At 39.4% G+C, this 20263-nt stretch overlaps 1 protein-coding gene across 3 annotated transcripts in view; it reads right to left on the bottom strand.

Moving 5' to 3' along the window:
• CCNY (cyclin Y) overlaps positions 1 to 20263 on the bottom strand; it is a 117400-nt gene that overhangs the window by 25859 nt on the left and 71278 nt on the right. For 2 of the 3 annotated variants that reach the window (XM_084260042.1, XM_084260043.1), the window contains 3 exons: positions 16887 to 16921; positions 5875 to 5975; positions 2324 to 2359 (listed from right to left, as the gene is read on the bottom strand). In XM_084260042.1, coding sequence (XP_084116168.1) covers positions 2324 to 2359; positions 5875 to 5975; positions 16887 to 16921 — 172 coding nt within the window. The remainder of the gene's footprint in view (positions 1 to 2323; positions 2360 to 5874; positions 5976 to 16886; positions 16922 to 20263) is intronic. The other variant, XM_084260041.1, reaches the window with a different exon arrangement.

Here is a 20263-nt window from a genome sequence, read left to right as displayed (position 1 = left end):
ATAGGTCTAAGTCTTTTACTACTTCTTGAACAGCTAAGCAGAACTAAAGCTGCAGAAAGCCAATTGATATAACGATGACAGGAGACACTGGGAAAAGAAGGGAAGATAACTATAATGTTACAATCAAATGAAATGTGGGAAACATATGAAGGAATATTCTATTTCACGTATAGTTTCTAAAAAAACCCCTGGGATCGGTGAGAGTTTGGATTAAGAAGTAATTTAGATTTAAGCCTACTGTGCTGGATAAAAGAAACAAATAACATCTGAAAAGAATTCTTCTCTGGCAAAGCAGGTGCTTGACACGTTTTTCTGTCGAAATTGACCCTGAGCACATGTAAGTGTTACAGCCGTTTCTTACTCCCCATAACAAACCAAAATCTACCACATACGTCAACAGCTTCCTTTTCGCCTATAATGGCAGGAAACAGAACATATGTGTTGCTACTGCTGTTTCAGCAGTAAGTACAACCGAATGCTGTTACCATGTCATCCCTCCACTCCTAAATCAGAGGCAACCGAAGACAGGACAGTCATTTCAGAGTCATTAACTGACATACGTGAGCCTGCCTGGGCATCACTGCAGACACCATCTGTCCCGAGTGCAGGAGAGGGTATGTGCACAGCACACCTCTACACCCCGGGCAGCTCCGGGGGGAGAAACCACAACCAGTTCTTCCTGAATAAAGCACTTCTCCATCCCTGACATGAAAGGACAGATGGCAAGTTCCCCAAGAAGATTAACAGGCAGAATGTATTTGTTTTAAAGACACTGACATGGGACACTATTTTGACACTATTTTATCAAACCTCTCTGTCTACTAGTTGTAGATCAAGTTTGCATTAAGTTCTGTAAAACATATTTTCCTGCAGCCAAGAATCAGCTCCATGGCAACCAGCATGAAACAAGCCTGATGTATTTTGGCTCTGGATTCTTCCTGCTTGACCAGGAGCTTTTACTGAAGTTTCTAACCCTTTGTAGTCCTCATTCTACTCCGCCTTTTACTCAGCTGGCATGATACTTAAGGCAGTGCTTGGAAGTAACTCATTTCCACAAAACTTTAGAGTTTGATTATCTTTGAGATCTGTTATTTAGTCAAGCATAGTAAAAACTGACTAGTTAGCCAAACTAACCCTGGGATGACGGAGGAAAGGGGGAAAAAAGGGAATCACAGATGGATAAACAAGTAATCCAAGCATGATCACTAATGTCTCATTTCCTGGGAACTGAGATTGAAAGCTTGCAAAAAGATTCCACTCCCACTTTTGCTTTACATATTGCCGTGTTTCAGTCCAAGGCCCACTGACATCTTGGAATGTCTTCTGAGAGGTTTCAGTAAGGATCAAACCCTAAGCCCTTCTGCTCTTGTGCACTTCTAAAGGCTTCTCTTTAGATGTCAGCCTTGTTTCAAGAAGTGTGATGGGTTCCAGTGACCTGAAACACGGTCTCAAATGACGTACCAGCTTAACTTTAAACTTGGGAGTAATACCTTTTGTTCTAGTTGGACTTCTCACAGTCCAGAAGAAAATACGCTTAAGTGACTTGTTAGATCTAAGCCAAATTCTCTGAAAAGACACATTGAAAAGCCATGGACACAAAAGTAATTTAAAGTATTTATACAGTCTTTCCTTAGAAATGTCAGAAAATATTTTATGATTCTGCAACATATCATGAGGGCAGGGAATGTAAGATACAAAAGCATGATTCAACATGAAGAAAGCTAATTTATGTACCAAGATACTTTTTAGAGAACCTATTTTCTATTCAATTTCAATCAATTTGACTGAGCAGAGATCTAAAATATACTCTACCAGAAAAGATAAGCCAGGACCTGCTCTCTTTCTGAGGCATCTTGAATTACATCTATTCACAATGTCACTTACTGTTTAATTAATGGGTTTTATTTCAAAATCCATTAACATTAATTTATCATTGATTTACACAGTTAACAAAGGTGTAGCTAAAAGAATAACTGAAATACACTACTCTTTCTCTATATGGAATTGCAACACACGTAACAAAACGAAGCGCCCAGTGCACATAAAACCAAATGCTGAATCGTCAAAGCATTTCAATGCTCAACTCTTAATTCCAGCATTTTAGGGTATGCAAACCTATAATCAGTCCTCTAATCTTTTGTTTTCCTAAGCAAGAGAATACATATAAAAATACAAAACAATATGTTTCTAATTTCTAACATGGAAAATAAGAAAGCTAGTACTCAAAAACATTTTGAAGGAAACAGCTCATGGACTTTCAGGGTTTGGGCATTTTGTTTCTGATTAGAAGTATCTTCAGAACAAGATTTCATTGTTCACATACCTGTTTTTGATGTGGTAATATATTGCAAGAGCTACGCTGTAAAGAAAAATAGGGAGTTAATATTGCAGCACTGTCAAATTGTATTATTTGTCATATTAATATTCTAATTTAAAACCCAGCACAACACATGTATGCTCAACAGCCTGTTTTCTTCTGTTCACTTTAGACACCAGGCAAACCACTGTAAACAATTTTGTAATATCTATTCAGCACACTTCAAGTGCTTGGTTTTCACTAGTAATGAAGTACCTTACAAAAATACTCACATTCCACATATCAAGTTGTACATACCTTCCATTTCATGCACTGCTCCACTAAAGTCAACAAAACCGCTGTCTCCCAGGGTTCCAGAGAAAGCATCAGAGGCATTTTACATTCTCTTTTGTTGCTTACTAACAGTGCCAGGCTAAGATGAAATGTTTTAATCACCACTGGCTTATGATTTTATATTTAAATCCATTAACTTTTAGCTGTCCTTCTACACAGTTACTCACATATCAGACTCAAATACCAGGGTCCTATAGTCTTATAGCATCAAGTTACTTATTTTAACTCTGGAAAGGCAACTCCCTGAATAACACAGCATTGGGCCTTTCCCAGTTGTCAGCCATACACCTCTGTTTATATTCTGTGCTAAGACAAAACCACGTCCTCATCACAGAATCACTAGGTTGGAAAAGACTTTTAAAATCATTGAGTCCAACCGATCTTACCTTCACAGAAAGCTCAGATTTTAATTGCATATGCAACTAACTAATCTCATTCACATTTGAGATGGAAGAAAACTAAGACATGGCTTCTCAGGGTTATTCTTCAGTTCCTGACTCATGACTCCAGCTTTATTGAAGGACATAATAAAGCTTTACTGAAGGATAAAGCAGAACCAGCACTCTCCCTGCTTGTTCCAACAGGATAAAATCCAGTCAAAGCTAAATGGGGAAGAAGGAGGGAGTTCACCCATACTATTTGTTGGCAATTTGTTTTGTCAGTGATTCACCGTAAAATGCTTATGTTTTATATTGATGCAAAATTCCCCTCCTGTTCTTTCCCATAAAGAGAGTCAGTCATTTGCTCTGTAATTCTAATGCAGAATTTCTACCAAAAAATGTCATACTCTGTGTTAGGAAAACAGTATGTTGGATCTATCCCATTAGCAGAATTTTAAATTCTTACAGGTGTGGTTGTTGTTAAAGGTTTTTATTTTGAACAGCCATGTAGTGGAAAATGTTTTTTTCTTAGTTAAAAGTAAATATATTTAACTAACTTTGTATGAGCATTATAGCTTTTACCTGGCTGCATTAAAAGGTTTTAGATCATAAATGTTTTTATATTTTTTTTTCCTATACATACATATGTAAGGAATTAAGAAATGCCACAGGCATTTAAAAGACACAGTTCTCACTGAACACAAAAAAATACATTTATGAATTATTTTAATGTTACTGAAAGCTATTCACAAAATGAATTAATCCTAAAATTTAATTTTAAATTATGCCCCTAGGAACACACTTGCAGTTCCAGTTCACTTTATGAAAGCTGATGTAAGAATCTGTGTGCAGAGCTCTGCTTGGTGCCCATATGGCTGCTTTAGTAACAAAATGTCAAATGAAGTTTAGGAAAATATTTACTATATATAAATCTATATCAGAATCTGAAATTCTTTTAGAGCTGCAATAGATTAACTCAGATCCAAGTTTCATTCTGCTTTTCATACACTGGATCAGCTGGCACTCAGTATGGAAGAAAGAACCTTATGAAGCTTTCCATCACTCTACCCCAGCCACCCTGCTGCAGTTGTCCACAAAAAGTGCTAATATTTTAAACACATTGGTGTGTAACATCACCCAGAAGAAATAAATGAGCTGGTTGAAACACATCCATCGTAGAATTACCTACGTGTAATAGACAGTTATCTGCAGAGACTGTCAGGATGGGGACAAGACACTAAAGTGTACGACAAATGCAACACTCCTGCAATCTCCCCTCTCTTAAACGTGTTAAATGTGCAGCCAGACAGGAGGGGAGACTCCTCACCCATTGGTCTCGTGTGCCAGAGTCCAGATTCTCACCCCACATGACTCCTTTTCAAACCCTCTGACCCCTTACAGCTTCCAATGCTTCCCATGCCTGCAACCTGGCTCCAGGCCTGCACAGCTCCCCACGGGACCCGGCACCATAAGCCCTGACATAAGGCCTCTCCTTCCTACAGCTCTGCACCCCACGACACACCCTCAGTCTCTCACCACCTTGTTTTCCCCTTGGCTTGTCTTTCTGTCTCCTCTTCCACAAGGCTGCTGCTAGCCACCGCAGCCCACTGAAAACCCTCCTCAGCTGCTGCAGCAAATCAAACCCACCTCTTCTCTCCACAAATAGTCTCAGTTCAGATGCTAAATGGGACCTAAAACCATATCAAAAGGCTGCACTTCTAAAAATCTGCACACAAAAGATTTTAGAGCAGGTATGACATTCCAAGAGGAAAACCACCTCAAAAAAATAAAAATCATACTTCCAGTGTTCATCTGATTTATTTTTTAAATTAGTAATTAAGGAAACCTGAGGAAAAGCAACAACATTTCAGACAGAAACAGCTGATGAGGAATTAGGTGTCAGTCTGACAGCAAATCCTTTTTCCACTCCCCTTTTATTTTCCCCTCAAATGGAAAAATAAGAACATGTTTCAGTGACCACCAACTGTACAAACTCCTCTGGATGTTTTAGTCCTAATACATTTGTCTCTCATGCAAGTACCTTTGTAGTACAGACTTTGTTTCAATAAACCTTTTGCTTTTGAGTTCACCAAGGTAACCATCCTACAGACAACTCAAGAGGGTACATCAGAAACCATAATAAACAAACAGCATAAAATGCCCGAGCATTTGTTCTCTTATTTTTCCCCCTACTGTACATAATGTAAAGAAGAACCCACCATAAATTCCAATTTAATTTCTCTATAAACGTAAAAAGGCACCAGTGAAACCTGAAATACACATCTGAGATGTCACCCAAGGGTAAGCACACCACACACACAGCTCCCCACCGCTGTGCAATACACTGCCAGTGCTCCGTAACCAATAAAGAAATTAATCCAGAGGTGGTTCATTTCCATTTCCAACACAAAATTGTAAGGAAAGCTTAGCAAATAAACATTTTTTCAGGAACAGAAAAAGAGCTCTCCCATTTCAGGAGACTTCAGGTAATTCCTAAATTCTATATAAACAAGTATCCAAGCAAGTCTTGAGAGCTCATCCAAAGCAAGTACTCAGCTGAACATGGAAGCACAAGGATTTCAGCTGCTAGAATAGGAGATCCTTCATTGCTGCTTTATGGGGAGATACACAGTACAGGGAGTTTGATTCTGCCAAAACCTAAAATCAGAGTAGTAACTCTTTGCTCATACTATTCACTCTGAAGCATGACTGGCTTAAAAAAAATAATTACTACTAGAAAAACTAAGACCTGTGAAGCGTGCCCAGTAATGACTCAGAACAACACACACATATATGCATATACATAGCGAAGTTTCTAGTAAAGAATAAAGTTACAAAACCCACCATTTGATGGTATACTTGAGGTTTGGTTGACTGACTGTGCTGTCATCCAGGAAAATAGTGGAGCAGGAACTGTACTTCCTTCTCAACTGCCCAGGAGGATGCTACGAAAAACATGCAAAAAGAACAATGGCAATTACATAATACCAAAACTATTTTCTGAGGAGATGTAAGAATTTAGAAAAAACAAATTTCTCTCTCTCACAATGACGCACACAGTAATGTGATCATGATTTGAAGCAGTTCTGAAAGTTCAGAAATAATTACCCGTGCAAAAGACACAATAATCCCTGCTTGAGTCGTGCCTAATGCTTTCAAGTCCCAATCTCCCCTCCATCCCTTCTTCTGACAAAAGCATGCAAAAAACTTTGTGGCAAATTACTCAAATGAAATGCACACAATTTGGAAAGCAAAGATGACCAGGACCCTAGGGATGCTTCTGTTCTCATTCAAAAAGAATAAGTGGGAAAATGACGAATGAAAATTGATTTAGACATAGATACAGAACCATGCTTGGAGAAAAGAGAGTTAAAAAAACCCAACCAGCCAAACAAACAAAACGCCTTAACAGGATGAAATAGGGGAAGGGATCTTTACAGTAAAACTATTAAAAAACTTTAAGAATTACTAGGAAAAAAATTGGGAAAAATAATAATCAAGAATAAATTGTTATTAGGAGGAAAAATGATCAAATGATGTAAATAAAAAAAGGATTAATAACTTATCATTCAATAGAAAAGTTTTCCACAGATTTCAATTCTATCTCTGCACTACCTACTGTGGAAAAACATTGCACAGCTCAGCCACAAAGCCACATATGACAACACTGCTTATTTCTGAAGATTTTTCTGTTGAGAGGCCTTCGTCTTTTTAGAGCAGCCAGCACTGCCCCAGTCTAAAGAGAATAGCTGATTCATATCAGCTAATAGCTATCACAGTCATTAATGCTCTTTGATTTTATCCTTGCTTATTCTACCTACAGAAGCGAGTAATTTTGACTAAGAGCCTGTGTCAGGACCGTTGACACCTGCCACATTAAAATCTACTCTGTTATCAGTTAAACATGTAAATTCAGCTGCCACAACCACATGGCAATTTTAATTTGCTCTAAAACGAACACTGTTTCCAGCAGAGAGACCAATGTCAAATACCATTGGTGGAACCCACAGGCATTTACTAGCTCTGAGGAACTGAGTACCCAGGCTACAATCCTGTGACTCCTACCTCAACACCCCCTCCCCTGCCTAATTTCCAAAACAGGTATTATTTCAGTTGCCAGCACTCCATCATCTCACTAACGTTTCATTTTCCAGAAGCAGCAGACTTCTTAGCAGCATTCATTAGATACAGAATAGAAGCCTCCTGGTAAAACCTACATGCATCTGAGTCATCTCTCTGTTTTTCTCAGCTATGTGCAAAAGAGCATTCAAAGTTTTCCATTAATTGAAGAAAATAATTTTCTGAAGCTGTTGTAATTGTAGAAACATTACGTTCAAATGACTTCAAAGTTCCCCAGCACCTTTTATCAAGGTCCTTCACTTGAACAATGAATTTTTTAGATTGAAGTGCTTTCCTTAAAAAAGTTGACTGAAAAAATGAAAAATATTATCCTCTCTCAAAAACTGTCTAGGAGTTTGGTAAGGTATTTTGCAAGCTTATAATCCTTCCACCTTCCAAGGTATTTTATGTTAAGCAAAGCAACAAACAGAAAATTTAGAAGCACTGGAAGCATTAATCCTGTAAAATGTATTATCCAGCATTGATGTATCCAGAGAGAATGACTACGAGACCAGTGATGTACAGTTTTTATTCTACCACAATTTAGCTCAGATTTCTGGATTAGACTGTTAGGTACCTTCAACAGGCATGGTAAAGGCAAAGCAACTCAAAAACAACTGAAAATGTTCAGTTGTTGGAAAAAAAAAAAGAAAAAAAAAGGAGAGGTATAGGAATTTCACCATCATGTAAGAAAAACCCAAAACACATAGAAAGTTTTAATTCTGCGTTTTAAATGTCAACATGTTTTAAAGGTTTAGATAAAATTAAAGGCAAATGGACTGGATTCATTCAAGACAGGCGTGAGTAAAAAAAAAAAAAAAAAGCCAGAAAACAACTCTGTAGCAACACCACTATCAGATTTAAATTTTTAAATGTAAACAGCACTCCAACATTTGATACATGGCAATAATTAGAGCCACGCACCTTATTTCTGAAACTTCTACATCACAGAGCTCTCCATGGTTTTCAGCCCACATCACACCTCATTAGGCCTAGAACTTTTCACACTTCAGAAAAATATGTGGTGTCTCATGCCTCGCTCTCTGTTCAGAACAACTTGGCAGGAAGGGGTACCTCTCCTGCTCTGAAAAGCGGTGCCAAGTGTAAACCTACTGTCTTGGGTATATACACAGTTGTGCCATGTGAATAGCTAACCTATCAGTAGAACAACATTCCCAGCTTCTCCTCTGACGTCCAACTGCAGCCACATGGCATGCCAGGTAACAGATCTTGCCTTCTCCTAACAACTGGAAAACACCCTCGGTTTCATATTCTAGCTTGACCAAGCTGGAAGACATCTCAAGTCCCACAGTTCAGTCAAAGAGGCTTTTCTGAACCTCCAAAAAACACTGCACAGGAACCTTCTCTAACCTTCCAATGGACAAAAGAGGTCACTGAGCATCACCTCCAAATTCAGTGCTGTCCTACAAAGAAAACCCCCCTTCTGTGCCCATTTCAGTGAAGTCCACACCCAAAATTGTAGAGAGTAGCTTAATGCCTTCACTTTTCAAATCCACCATGGCTGACCACAAAAAATCTTCAATTTAGACAAGTCAGAGAGAGTCCAGGAAAGAAAAATCTGATGAGCTGAGAAAGAGTGTAGAGCCTTTGAAGAAATTAGCCAAGTCCTCTAACAGTATGGGAGGCAGAAAGGACTGTTACAGCTGCTTTTGAGATTTCATATGCAAACAGGACAGTGAGCATAGGACACCTGTGGAGCCTTGACAGTCTCTGCTATTACAAATACTTACAAATTAAAAGCCCCTCATTGATAGGAAGTGGAAGTCACTTTAGATGTGCTTTAACCTGCAGCAGTAATATTTTTGTACCCAAGCTAAGATTCAGTATGTCATACTTCTCAACTTCAGCAAGACCTCTGACTTCATCTCACATTAAATTCCCAAAGGGCAAAACAAGGAAATCACTGCAGGTAAAAACTCCCTGAAAAACTATATTCTGGTTACCCAGGGAACGCTGTCAGATTGGAATGTTGATAAGGGACATCCCACAGAGGTCAGGTCTACTAAATGTAAAATACGAAACAATAATTTTGATAACAGAATCGGTATTTTTTACTGAATTTGATGTAGAGGACTTCAAAATTAACTTTTATAAAAAAGGAATACACCATATAGTATTTATAGAGTTAACACGTATACAACAGGGCAGAGCACCCTACCACTCTGCTCAGCTGAGATTTTATTTCCAGTTTTGACTACTGTATTTCAAGAAAGATTAATCAATTTCAGAAAGTCAAGAGCAGAGAGCAGCAAGATTAATCAGACTAATCCTAATTTAGAAGGAAAAACTGAATGACTGGAGAGGTTCTCTCCAAGAACAAGCAACACTAATGGCCCTAAGTCATGTTGAAGGGAATTATAAAGCAGAGAATGTTGTGCTTCATGACCTCTGTTGATGGGATATGAAACAACAGGCTTATATTGAACTAGGGAAAATTAAGATTGGACATGAAAGTGAGAGAGGAGGTCATGGCAAAAAAAGCCCCAACCCAACCCATTGCCTTTCTCCAATAGCAGGGATAGCTTGAATGTCTTGAGCAGTGATAGAATCTCCATCACTGAATGTTGTAAGGAAGAGATAAACCAAACATGCCAGGGATAGCTTAGATGCATGATTCTGGTTTTTGGCATGAAACCAGACTGGAGAACCTCTTGATATGAATTCTGGATCAATTTTCTTTTAATGGAGATGATTTGCAGCTCTTTAGTCCAGTTGTTATTTTTCTCATTTCAACCAAAGGCATTCATTAAGAAATGCTGACGGTGTCTGTTACAATGCATACATAATATCTGTTTTGGGGAATTTCTTTCTTTACAGGAAAAAAAAAATCTATAATGGGAAAAAAAAAGCTTTATAATTTGCTAAGCTTTTATGTGTGTTACACAACAAGTTCTAAGAGATCAATGTACTTCCATTAATGCCAGGTGTCTCTAGCTCTTAAAAACAGCCTCTTGCACACCTTGTACTAAGGAAATAGCTCTGCTTTATTTTTCTCCCAGCTTCATGCTGAAACTTTCCAACCATCCCAATCACATTTGTTTTAAGATATTTGAACAGGATTCACTTGAAGTTCACATAAAATACATCTTATCAGAAATAGAATGGCTTAGTTTGCCATCAAAACCATACAAGCCCTGAAGAACTGCTTCTGCATGCCGGCTACGAAAGGCACCCCAACAAATTCCTAACCAGTTCACAATGAGAATACACAAGTGGATGAATTTCTCTCAGCCTTCATTTTAGCATGACTCTGAAATTAAACCTAAATTTGTGGGAAAAGAGGAAGTGTTACTATTTGTTCTGTTAAAATAGCCATTTCAGGGCGGTTTTGGATAGAAACTTCTAACGGACCAAAACTCACGCTCAGAACTGAGCAGAAGGGATTCCACCAGCTCCGTCCTGGCAGCTCTTTAGCCACACTAGTATGGCACTCTGCCCTGATGCTCAGCAGGATTTGTTCATCTGGGAGCAAGATTTCCCTAATGAAGCTATACAGCTTTTGTACCAGAGCTGGCCTTCAGCCAGACAGCTTCCAGTCTGGCAGAGGAGCTTTAGTCTTTGTCGTTGTTCTTTTGCACTTGTGCAGCAAAAGATTAATTTGCAGCTTCTCTCTTAAACAATGACAGTACTGTCTCGTCTTACATCAAACCAGGTGTAAGTTATTGCATGATTTTAAAAGGTGCTATTAAGTAGTATATTCCCCCCCCCTTGGAAAAATAGAGGCCTGCTTGCACCCGTCTGTGGAGACATGCCCATTAGCTTCCAGGCAGCAGAGGCTGCCCAAAATGCTAATAGGCAAAGCTGGCATGTAAAAGTACACACGAAGCCAAGTTACAACAGCAAGCAAAAATGCCAGCACTGCTTCTGACTTGGAACAGGGAGGTTCCTATCTTGGGGATCTTCTATTGCTTCAGGACATGATTTAGTTTTGACATTTTTCACAGAAGAAACATGATTTTACAGGTCAACAACGTGTCTCCAAATCCAAACATGCCACATGACACAACTCTCCACTTAGCTCTGCAAACCTCTGCATTTGGGTTCATCTTGCATAATTTGAAACTACAGCACCACTGTCTACATTTAGTGGCTAGACATGGGTATAGTCACCTGAACAAAAGGTAGGGGGAAATGCATCACTGTGTGCTTACCTTTCTCTGCCAACATCTACAACATTAAAAAAAGGTCCAGACCAACAACCTTAAGTCATACACATTGTACCTCATTAGTCTATGACATGATTCAACCCTGTCCTCAGTTGATTCGTCTCACCAATGTTTGACAATGTCCAAAACTGATGCTTTAGATAGATCTGTACTTGCAGGTTTTTTCTCTCAAAGATTGTCCTTACTCATATCAACTATAGAAGTCCATGTCAGCGTACTACTGAGCTCTTGGGGGGCTCAGAAACCACTGGTAAACTGCTGTGCAGCACACAGAGGTCCTATTTCACCACCAATAACACACCCTGTTTTGCAAACCTGAAAAGCTTAAAAGCAGCTCAAAGGCTTCTATTTGCATAGCTTGTAATTGCTGGTGTTGTGCAATTTGACCAGAGGGACTTTACTAGGCTCTCAGCACTGCAAGTACTATACAGCAACTTTGGAAAAGAACTCTCCTGTGTGCTCTTAATCCACCTTAAAAGTTATTCTTTGTTCCTCCCTCTACAGAAGTTCGCCACTTCACATAACTTATTGCCTTGAGCCTGATAGGAGAGGTAAAATTCTTCACCCTCAAGGACAAGAAGGGCCCAAAAGACATAAGAAAAAACATTTCTAACCATAAATTTAAATAAGCCATTCAAGAAAACCTGTTGATTCTAGCTTACAGTGAGCCAAAAAAAACTATCTTATACAGCATCTGGCCAGAATGGCATCAGTATAATGGGATCAGCTAGATGGGCCAGGTGGCCTAAAAAGGCCCCCTTGTAGACCTGGTTTTGTGATCTTGCAACGGAGAGCAGCAAAAACCAGATTAAGCAATCTCTAGGAGAGCTTCAAGAGCACCTGAGAAGCCTCTAATCTACCTTTTAGTTTATCTTGTTCTTCTCTGAGTAAGGAATGTTAATGAAAATATCTTAAGGAATTTGGACAGCAATTATAAACCTTTACAGTAGCCAGCCTCAGGCCCTTAACAGAAACAGCATTTCACATTTTATGTTGTGCTTTTCATTTTTCATGGATTAAAGCACATTTAAGACATTTCAGCACGTACCGTATTTACACTTACAATGACTAGCTGGAAGTGTTTGACTACCAGTCATATGCCTTGTAGCTTTACAATAGGGAAGCAGAACACTCTTTTTATTAACCCTGACAGGAAAATTTGGGAGCCATACAGGAGTAAATACCACATATTTCAAGCATGTAAAAAGGCTCACAGAAATTGCTTGTGCCACACTACATACAGCAAAAGACCCCTCTTGTTCTTCACTAGTCCCCATCAGCAGGGCTGCTGGTGGGAAGAAGCTTTCCTTGATGAGAATCACTACAGTGTTGCTTACAGGAACCTGGGTTCTCATGTAAATGACATACAGGAACTTTTCTCCAGGAGGCTGAAAAGATTTTGGTCTACACGCAGACATTAGTTTTTATACTTTGAATCATAAAAACCATGTCAGTCTCATAGGATCTGAACAACCAGTTGCAGGGCAGCAGGCAGTGGAAGTCATGTCCAGACCCCTAAACAATACAATGCTGAAAGGAGGCTGTTGCTATGAAGCTGATGAAGAGTCACCAGAATTTAAAAAAACCAAAAAAGCAATCCAAAAACCCCCAAAAACGTGGAAGAGAGATTGCTTCCTTTATCTTCCTTCCCTTTTTCTTCCCCTTATCTTCCTGCAGAAATATTCCAATATGCAAAAAAGTTTCCCTTATTTTCACTGGATATTACTGCTCATAAACACAAATTCAGTTTTAAAAGCATATCTAGTCAAGAAGAGAAGTACTTTGGCAATCAGCATCTTCATCTTGTCTGAAAGGGAAAACTTCTACAAAAACTTGATGGAGAAAACAACTTTCCACTGCCCTGCTCCTTTCCCCTTAAAAAAAATTAAAAAACAAAAATCACATAGTACAAAGAACTAACTGCTACAAACAATAATTAAAATTCTCTTTTTCTCCACCCCGCTGCCCCCCCCCAAAACCCACCATAAAACATGTCTTCCTGTTTGTTTTCCCTACACAGGCAGCCACACTGATGCAATCTCTCCTCTCTGCACAGGAAACGCCTCTATCTCAGGCTGCATCTTTATCCCTCTCAGCAGCTTGACTAAGCAGATTGAAAGAAAAGACAAGAGCACACTGAAGCAGTATTAAAGCCATAACAAAAAACAACTGCCAGTTCAACGGGAAAGGGAAGTGGAGTCTGCTGCAACTGCTTAGAAATTAAAATAGGCTGTAAGAAAGCAAAGACTCCAGGTACACTGTAGGTAGGTAACTTCCAGTATCTCCAAGGATGCTGCAAGTTATGCAGTGGATCCAGCATCATCTCCAAACTGTCATCTGTCTCCCTGGGCTCTGTGGGAAGATGTAGAGATGACAGCTGCTCCTCAGCACCCTGTCACCCCCACTGTCATTCCTTCCCCCTTGGCCTTCCCCACCCCAAAAGACAAACAGCTGCTGGTTTCTTCCATCACACCTACTGACAATGTGAATCTGAAATGTGCAACTGCCAGCCTTTGACAATGCACAATCAAAACGAGAACTCACTATTTGTATTTGGGGATGAAAGGTAACTATTCAGCCAATTAAGATATTATATAAACAGAAGCAAGCAAGAAAGGAAAAGAACAGTATTGTTATAATGAGAAAGTGCATTTTTAAATGAAAAATAGCCAATATTAATTCATTAAATTAGTATTTTCATACATAACATTTTGAAATTGTATTTGTGTAAACTACTATTCCCATCTATCACTATGCAAAACTAGACAAGCAATTAAAGAAAAAGCACAAAATTTAGAATCCCAGAACAGTTTGGGTTGGAAGGGACCTCAAAGGTTATCTAGCTTCAGCCCCCTGCCACCAGCATGGAACCCCCCCTTGATTTCTTGATACTTCTCTTGCTAGCCAGCCATCCTCAGCATTTGGGAGATGTTCAACTCTGCCTGCAAAACAACCCAGATACTGCACAAAAGGATAAAAATATTTTGTTGCTCATCTTGGTTATTTGTCACAAAAAGAGATTAAGTATAAAAGACTTAGAAAAGGGGAAAAAAAAAAAGATGACGTTATGGAAAACCACAAAAGAGAACAGTGCTGCATTATGGTAAGTTCTTGTAAAAGGAAGACAAAATAATGCTCCAAAATTTATGTCCTCTGGCTTGCTTCCTCTAGAGCAGATGTGGGGACCGAGCACTTCACATCAGCAAGTAAACAGATGAGTAGCAACAGCTCCTTTTAGAAATGCACTTAAATGCACACACTGAAAAAGGGTGGCAAAGAACTGATCAGCCAATAGGGTAGATCATAATTCACTTACATAAATGCTGCCCATCATTTGGCACATACAATTGTTAAATCTAACCATTTCCTCCTATTTCTTTAAACAAAGTGGTTGAGGAAAATTACAGTGGTTCCCTGTATTCTACACACACAGATGCCAGTTAAATGTCACAGCAACCACTTCAAAAATGATCCCCAGTTTGTGCATTAGCTTTAGCAGACTATTTCAGAGGTGCTGAATGAATACTCACAGGTGTGCTGAAGGAACGACTTAAACATGACAGGCCACATTTGAAAATATGTGTATTTTAAAATATCTGTGAGTATTGCCTAAAAAACTTAAGTGACTTGTAAGGACACAGGCAGAGAAAGCCATGGTAAGGACTTCAGCTTCATAAAGGTTATTTTTAGCTTCATAATTCAGAAGTACTTTACAAGTACAAAGAAGTCAAACTTAAGGTAGCAGTAAACCAGACTACTGGGGAAAGTTTGCACTGCTGCAACCTTAGCCCAGTGCTTTGAATGCTACTTGGAAAATAGAAAGAAAACACACAAAAATCCCCAACCCCTAGGAAGAGGTTTAGTGCTCAGGGTATCTACTGCATAAGCTGCTAGATGAGCTCCCAACAACACAAGTCCTCAGTGATCCGATCAGCCTTCCCTTTTGTGCAACAAGTCCAGTGTTGCCCAGAAACATTTTATACGAGGGTTTGCAACAGTGTGCTTCCAGCAGCCTTTGTAACAGCCATCTTTGTTCACTCCTCCAGAGGAATCCACCTGAGTAACACAGCTTTAACATGATATCAAACAATCCAGGTCACGCGAGAGCTTCATCCATGACACAAGGTGGACTGGCACAGAAACTCAGGTAGAAGCTTGCTTTGCAGTGTCTAAACATTCTTTTTTTTACATTGAACTCTCCAAGTCCAAGGCTAAAAAGCATGCTGGAAGTTACTGAGCACACACTATTAAGCCTACAGGAACCTGGTGCATTAGCTTTACAAGTAATTTTATAACAACATGAGTGTACTGCAAACCACCCTCACGTACTATAAACAATAGAAATGTTTTACAGGGGAATAGAAGGTGAGAAGTAGCAAGAATATCTGCTAACCTGGTGGGGCCAACTGTAAGGCTTTTATAAGTCTAGCAGCATCTCATGACTTCTGAAAATCTTCACTCTTGGGAAACTGAAAAATCTCAGCTTGCTTCGGAAGCATTAGCTTCAGAAACGCTCAGCACAAAACAGTTCTGCCAATAAAGGAAGCAGTCCTGCCTTCTCAGACCTCTCGGCATCTCATTCCTGCCTCTGTGCCTCCCTCCCTTTCTGCGGGTGCAAGCTCTGAAGTGCATCACATTTAGGAGCAAATCCATTTCAGCTTTTAGCCATGCTGTGTCTCTCTGTGCTCCCCGACCCAGCTTACCTGGAGCTGCACAAAGGCTCACCCCAGCACAAAGGGATGCAGAGATATACCGCATCTGCTTCTTTCAGCCGCTGTACCAGCTAAAAAATGATTCATGAAATAATGGCCCTTATTTCCAGATAAAGAAAAGTTTGAGAACCACTCCCCATTTCCCCCTAAAGGCAAATACCATTTGGGAGACAATTAGTTCTTTCCATCCTCAATGTTACTGAGGCGTGACTGCAGATATTTCAGCACAAAGCTTAACATACTGGGAACCGCACTTGTTCCAGGTACTTCAGTAGTACAAACAATACTAACTGGGGCAAAGAGCCTGGTCCTGTACCCAAAGTAGGCTACAGGGGATTTGCTCTCAGCTTCACTGAGAATTTGATGCAAACAGAGGAGAATTGAAGTGAAAAACACCCTGGGTAAACAACCATATCAAAACTCCATCACCATACTCAGCATATGTCACATGTCAATCCACATATACTGCACAGGTAGGGCACATCAGATCTTCTGTGTAAATACCAAATGCTGCAGCTCTCTGTCCAAGCCAACTTGCAAACAAATGCAATTTAAAGATTTGAGAGTTTCCATAATAATTTTTAAAACCATACTAACATGTGCATCTCTGTCTCGAGTACCAGTTACCAATGTACACTGGTTGTGAGCATACTGTCTTCAAGCCAACAGATCCATTCCACTAACTAAATGAGACCTATACTTCTGGATCCTGATGCAGAACAGACATCTGAATCATCAGCACCCTCTCACCGATATGGAAATCATGTGTGGTAACTCTTATTCACTGCATAAAATAGACAACAAGGAGAAAGCTGCATAGCGAGGCATTTTCACTTACGTGGTTTATATAGAGACTCTTGCGTTTTTCTCTCACTGCAAAAACACAAAATATGATAGAAATATTACATGACTATTTGTCCTGATTAAGCTTCTTACATACCATTTATAACAAAAAGAACAGGAGGCTATCTATGTGCAACATTATAACTGCTTTTTCATCAATCAGGTATATTTATATATCAAACACAGAAGGAACATTTGTCTGTATGCATAAACGCATTTAAGCTCACTAGTGCAGGGATGGATTAAAATTCTCATCCATTTGGGTACTTCGCCAGGCGTTGGTCTGCATGGGAAAGTTAATATGCAGTAAGCTACAGTCCCAGTTAGCAATGGATCAGCCATCCTTCACCAGTTCTCTGTGTGGGCAAGTCCTGAGCCACCACCAGTGCCTTTGTGCAAGGTACCTTGCCGCCAAGTGGCCTACGCTACCTTGCAGGCATGAAAGCACCTAAATAGCTACACCAGGGAGTTAGCAAATTCTCATCATAGCTTACTGTGCACTAACTCCCATAGAGGAGCCTTGAAACCGTACGTGTGGTACCGCTGCCTTCTACAGTGAAGAGGCGCAAGCCTGAAACTATTACTCATGTCGGACGTAACAATGAAAATATATTACTCTGGCGAGCGATAGCCAGTCACCACAAGCAAGGGTTGCAAGTCAAAGACACACTTAGCCAAAATATTCAGAAAGTCAATAGCATCAACAAAGGAGATAGATGTAGAGAGTCTTAATTGTCAGGCAAACGCTTATTACAGCTGATTAAATATACTCTACTTATTTTTTTTAAGCACTTTCCCAATTACCTCACCCCATAGAGAGCCTGTGGAGCTCTGTTCCAGTGAAAATACCAGAGCATTTGGGATACAAGCCTGGAGGCAGCTAACACATAAATCAAACTGCAGGATTAAAATAATAATGGTTTCATGCCGTAGGTGATTAAATGCACTTTGGTGCACCATGATTGGAAAGCTATGCAACCCAATGCACTTAGCAAAATAAGAGTTCATAATGGTGGGATAGCCTGTCCATTCCCTGTTGGATGAGAAGCCATTATTTGTGACTTTTTTAAAAGCAAGCAATCTCACATAAACAAGGCTGGATGTGTGAATACTGTGAAATAATTGGGTTTAATGCAGACATAAAATGAAAATAAAATAAGAAAAAACTTTTAAAAATCCTTACATAATTTTCCTCCCAGGGAGCAGAAAGGAGAATCACACATGACAGATGTTAGCCATGTCACTTAGTACATGCTCAGATCCACAATTACGGACATTGTATAAGAAACAGAATTAAACAGGAACTGTAGGAAAAGTCTGATCATCTACTAAAAATTTAAACTGCTTGAAATCCTGCTAAAATACTGCACTGCACTTAAGTTCCTCGCACTGCATTTATCACCAGCAAGGGACATAAACAATCTAAAGGTAAAAACGAAATGATGGTAGATACCCACACTTCTGAGAATGGCAAAAGTATTTGTCTAGCATTGCACATTGCAATGTACAGGCAGTAAACAATTCTGTTAAGTGGCATGTAAAGTTAATAGAGTACATAACTGATAATTAACACCTACTAACTTCAAAACTTTGAACACAGTTAAGTATTTAACAGTGTTTTAATCACAAACAATTATAGCCCATACAAAGCTCTTATAAACAAAATCCTATAAAGACAGCCTGCACATACACTCCAAATTCCATTTTAAGCACTTTTTTCCCCCTACCTTGGTTCTTCTCTATTTTCCCTTGTATCCATTATTTAATTTCCCAAGAAAGCACAATCATCTATTTCCCAAAGCAAGACTATCAGTCGCAGCTCAGTCACATTTGTTATTTCCAGTCTCCAGAAGAACCCATTAGTGCATTTATCTACACCCCTGACTTCTCCCTGCTCAAGCTCTGCTTGTGCTGCTCATTCTTCTAAGCACTATGCTGACCTCCTTTTCCCTATTTTCCCCATACAACAGAAATTCAGGTCATCTGGATTCTCTGGTGAGGGACTACAAGGCAGCTGTGCTTCTGGCCCGCTCTGCCTGACCCTTTTCAGGACATGAGCCGATGGGGAATTGGGCATAGCAGAAACTCGTTTTGACATAACCCTCCCTTTAACCAAGGGAAAGACAATTACTGCACAAGGCAAAGCTTCTGTTAAGCTACAGTGACTGTAAAGAGGCAGTTCCATCACTTGGCTTCAGTTGGGTTAGAGATGCATTGTACTGCTCACATAGCACAGTATGGCCTTCAGCAGACCAGATCATAGTGTTAGAATGAACATAACATCTAATTAGCATAAATTCTAACTGTAACTCCAGGCTTTCGTCTTTCAAGCATGGGATTTTGACAAAATGGAGCTGAACAGATTTAGAGTGAGTTTAAACAATTAAACTCCTATGTTCTTTCTGACACTTTAGAACTTGGAAGTTGGAATGGAATACTTCAAGTGGAGACTGAGATGCTACCAAATTGTCTTGGTGCTCCCTCATTTAAAGTCAATGAGCTGTCCCTACTTCTGCAAACACTTTCAACTGTATTGTTGAGCTTTCAAAGTACTAGGAAAATACAGTGTACTGAAATAAAAGGGAGTGAGGAAATACACACACATATGTACGTACATGTGTATGTATCTATGTAATGCATTTTCATTGAGCTGTAACAGAAACTTCCTTGGTGCAATTGCTATAGAGTACCTTCCTGCTACTCATATCAAGACTGAAGAAAAAATTCCTGAGGATTACATCAGTAAAAATGTTTCCCATTTTGGGAATTTGTAAATCATTCTTTTTGTTTTATCCAAGACAGGAGAGTAGTCCTAGTTAACATTAAAAAGTAAGCGCACTCTACTTCACACCTATCCACTATAAGTGTACAATTTCAAAATCCTCTTTGTCTGAATCCCATTGTTTCACTGACACTGCAAAATTCAGCTAGTACATTGAACACAAAGCCTAACATAAGTTAGGAGGTGGACAGCTGTAATCCCCTTACAAGAAAGACCATTACCAGCACCCTGAAGTAACAACCGTTGCCCTCTTGCTATTGTAAGGAAAGAAGTTACATAATTGGAGTGGCAATGTTTGGAAACCCTGGCACAAGCCACAGTCACACACTAAATAGCACACGGCTTTTCAATCACCTAGACCTTCCTGCTTACAGGCCAAGCTCAGCCAACAAGGGAGAACTGATATAAAACACTCATAAAAGTTAAAGGCATAAAAGATGATATTCTTTACTAGTTCCCTAATCAGGAAGAATTACTCAAGTAAGATTCAGCACCTAGAAATTTCCTACAATGAGTTAGAGACATTTAGAAAGGCTTGTTTAGTTAGGAATCTAATTAATATTTACTGCATCTTCAACTTTTCTATAGCC

This window comes from Gallinula chloropus (assembly GCF_964237585.1).
Source record: "Gallinula chloropus genome assembly, chromosome: 2".
Lineage (NCBI taxonomy): Eukaryota > Metazoa > Chordata > Aves > Gruiformes > Rallidae > Gallinula > Gallinula chloropus.
This window is presented reverse-complemented; position numbering and strand designations above follow the sequence as displayed.